Source organism: Nannospalax galili, unplaced genomic scaffold, assembly GCF_000622305.1.
Source record: "Nannospalax galili isolate Female #2095 unplaced genomic scaffold, S.galili_v1.0 scaffold336, whole genome shotgun sequence".
Lineage (NCBI taxonomy): Eukaryota > Metazoa > Chordata > Mammalia > Rodentia > Spalacidae > Nannospalax > Nannospalax galili.
This window is the reverse complement of record NW_008343385.1, coordinates 4,532,576-4,535,889: the sequence shown is the minus strand read 5'-3', so window position 1 is coordinate 4,535,889 and position 3,314 is coordinate 4,532,576. Positions and strand designations below refer to the sequence as shown.

Here is a 3,314-nt window from a genome sequence, read left to right as displayed (position 1 = left end):
ACTTCAGATTATTCAGTATGGATGTCCTTAAAATACAATAGAATGAAATGAAAAAAAAAAAAACAACTGCAGGGAATTTGTTTATTGAGCATTAATGTTAACACTTCTAAATTCAGTATTCATTTATGAATTTTGTCATTATCCTGCCAGTGGACATAATGGAAAATATTGCACAGAACTCAAACATGGGAATAATAATTAACAAAATATCTAAGCAACAAGTATCTGATTTACATTTTAAAAAAATCAAACAAAATAATCTGAAGTACTTCTCTGATTGGAAGTCTTAAAATGTAGGTTTTGAGAATTTTTTTCTTTCTTTTCTTTTTTTTTTTTAAACAAATTGACACTGTAGAAAGAGTTCAAATGGCCAGTAAAACTACTGCCTTAAAACTGTTGGCTTTAAGTAGTAGAGGTATAATTTGAATCCACATCAGAAGTTCTAAAATGGCATCAAGCATGATTTCTACTAGTATCCAAAACCTGTTTTGGCTGTTCCTTGTCTGAAGAGCAGACATCCGGAAAGCCCTCTGCAGCTGCCACACTGTCCTGAAGAGCATTGACAGAAGCCACAGCACTTCACTGCCTTCGCTTACTTTGATAACACTGGGGTAAACAGAAAAGGAAAATCCAGTCAGCAGTAACTTAAACAGCAGTTAGTGCTGAATCCTGGTAAAGGTGGTAACTATTCAAAATCAGGTTCTTAGAAAAAAGATTTTCCAAAATTAGGCCAAAAAGTCTACATTATAGGAAAAAAAAAATGCTAAGAATCAACCAAACGTTACATTCACCTGGATCCTAGAAGACTATGAACAATACAACAGGCTACATATTTAGAATGTATTCTTGCAAAGCAACTGTATAGGGTTTATAGAGCAGTGGCCTTTCTAAACTTTTACTTGTTTAAAATTTTATAAGTGATTATTATGTCACCATATTAAGCCAATTCAATTAATCTTATCCAAGTAGGAATAACCAGAAATGCCTTGAAAAAGGACAATTAAAGAATCCGCAGATCTGAAAAGAAAGCAGTCTCTGTAAAGCTTGCCTTCAAACTTAGAATCATACTGTCACCTACAATTTCCAATTCCTCTTAAAATAGAAGAGCACTGTGTGTCTAGCCGTCCCATCTTACTTACTCAAGGTTAGCATTGAGATACAAACCTTAAAGGACTGCATTGACTAACCATGTCAATGGTTCTCATCCACACGATTTATACTAAACTTCACTTTTTAAAAACTTCAACTATAATAGTGAAATAACAAACACAGTCCTTTAAAGTCCTCTACCTTATCTTAAGTTAATATAAAATAAGGTAGTTTCATTAATTCATTGGCTAGAATTGGCTTAAAATCTATTTATCAAATAAGAAATAGTAAACTTTGAGTTTAACCCAGAAAGCAGATATATTCACTCCTACTATCTATATAAAACAGTTCATCATTTTAGTTTATAACATTTTTTCTTGTAATAGCTCTGTTGTACCTCAGAAAAAAACTCCAACTACCAACAGAAATTATGCTCAAGTGTGATTACCCTTTTAAAGATATAAAAAGTTAGGAAAACCTAGATTAATTTGATTAACAATCACCAGTGTTGAAAGATTCACTAAAAACTAATGAATAATAAATGTAGTTTTACTGCACTTCACCTATTTTTAATGCAAACAGGATGGTAAAATTTCCAGATAGAGTATGGTAAAGACCAGGAACTAGTAGACCACAGATAAAATTTCATTTACCTTCTGACACCAACATTTTCCAAGATTAAAACAGTGACATGTAGTTTTACAGAATCTGATATTTATAAGTTAAAGTATGGAATTCAACTTAATAGGAAAAAAAAAAAAAGTAAAATGTAGCTAGTGGTGTCCAAAATTTCAATTAAAATTCCAGGGTAAGTATGGCTGCTGTTTTCTTCAGTCTTTTTTTTTTTTTCCGCCCCCCAAAATATGGGCTGGGTCATAAAGAATCTCCTGTGCTTTCTGTCATCTGTGGCCTTCTGAAATACAACACATTTCCTTTGTAAATTCAACCTCAGCTGAAGTGTCGAGCAAGGCGGGCAGATCTATAGTCAGCACGAAGTTGTACGAAGGCATGAAGTATGTTCTTGTCCAGATTGGCAAGTTGTTCTCCTGAGCAGACTTGCTTTAAATTATCTGGAGCAACTACTAGAAGATTGCAAAGTGCATGCAGAGTGTCAAAAAGATGTAATACCATTGGAATCTGCATCAAGAAAAGGAAAAAGTAGCATTGAAACTAAGTAATTTCTTATTTCCAAATTAGTTTTGCAAATTCTCATATACTGTCAGTTAGAACCTAGCAGTGTGGGAGAAGTTCAATGTTAGAACTTGTTACATTTCTGAAGAGCTAAAACTCCATTTCAGTAGTTACAAAACGCTCAATAATTTTGAAAAGGCTCATATTTTTCAATTTTCTCAATAATTTATAATTTGGTACACTAGAACTAGTGCTTATTAGTATATTATCTTTCTTAAATAATTTATACCTTAGGGAGAACTGATTTCAGAGAGACATACATGAAGAAAGAACACTATTTTTCTAATGTGTGATATAAACAGCATCAATCATGGATACTCTCATGGTTGGCTTTGGTTGTCAACTTGACACTTTTGTCAACCCTGCGGAACTTTTAAAGGTAACACTGTATTTTATACAGTGATAATAATGTAAGATCTTGTAGACAAAGTAAGGAAAAGTTATGGTTTAAAGCGCTGTGTTTCTGTGTCACGGTTGACAAGAGGGGACTGTCATGGTTAGCTTCAGTTGTTAACTTGACCCACCCAGGAAGAGGGAACCTCAACTGGAGAATTTCCTCTATCAGAATGGCCTATAAGCATGACTACGAGGCATTTTCTTGATGACTGAGTGATGTGGGAGTGTCCAGCCCATTGTAGGTGGAGCCACTCCTGGACTAGTGGTCCTGGGTTGTTTAAGAAAGCAGGCTGAGCACAGACCAGAGGAGCAAGTCAGTAAGCAATGGTTCTGCATGGTCTGTGCTTCAGTTCCTGCCTCTATGTTACTACTTGAGCTCTTGTCCTGACTTCCCTATGGTAGACTGTACTGTAAGTTGAAATAAACTTTCATTCCCCAAGTTCCTTTTGGTCAAGTGTTTCATTACAGCAACAGAGAAGCAAACTAGAACAGAAATCAAAAGGACTATTTGGATAGACTGTGCTGAAATAAGATCATATGTAAAATAAAGCCCAAAGGAAAAAGTGTCAATATTGAAAATATAACTGGAATAACATGCTTTCAGATAGGCTGTGCTACGATCTCTCATTATAAGATCA

The 3,314-nt window shown here is 34.5% G+C and overlaps 1 protein-coding gene across 3 annotated transcripts in view; it reads right to left on the bottom strand.

Moving 5' to 3' along the window:
* Nucleotides 1-67: 67 nt before the first annotated feature.
* Exoc5 (exocyst complex component 5) overlaps nucleotides 68-3,314 on the bottom strand; it is a 71,247-nt gene continuing 68,000 nt past the window's right edge. For all 3 annotated transcript variants that reach the window (XM_008839525.2, XM_029566654.1, XM_029566655.1), the window contains one exon: nucleotides 68-2,226. In XM_008839525.2, coding sequence (XP_008837747.1) covers nucleotides 2,038-2,226 — 189 coding nt within the window. In that variant the 3' untranslated portion in view covers nucleotides 68-2,037. The remainder of the gene's footprint in view (nucleotides 2,227-3,314) is intronic.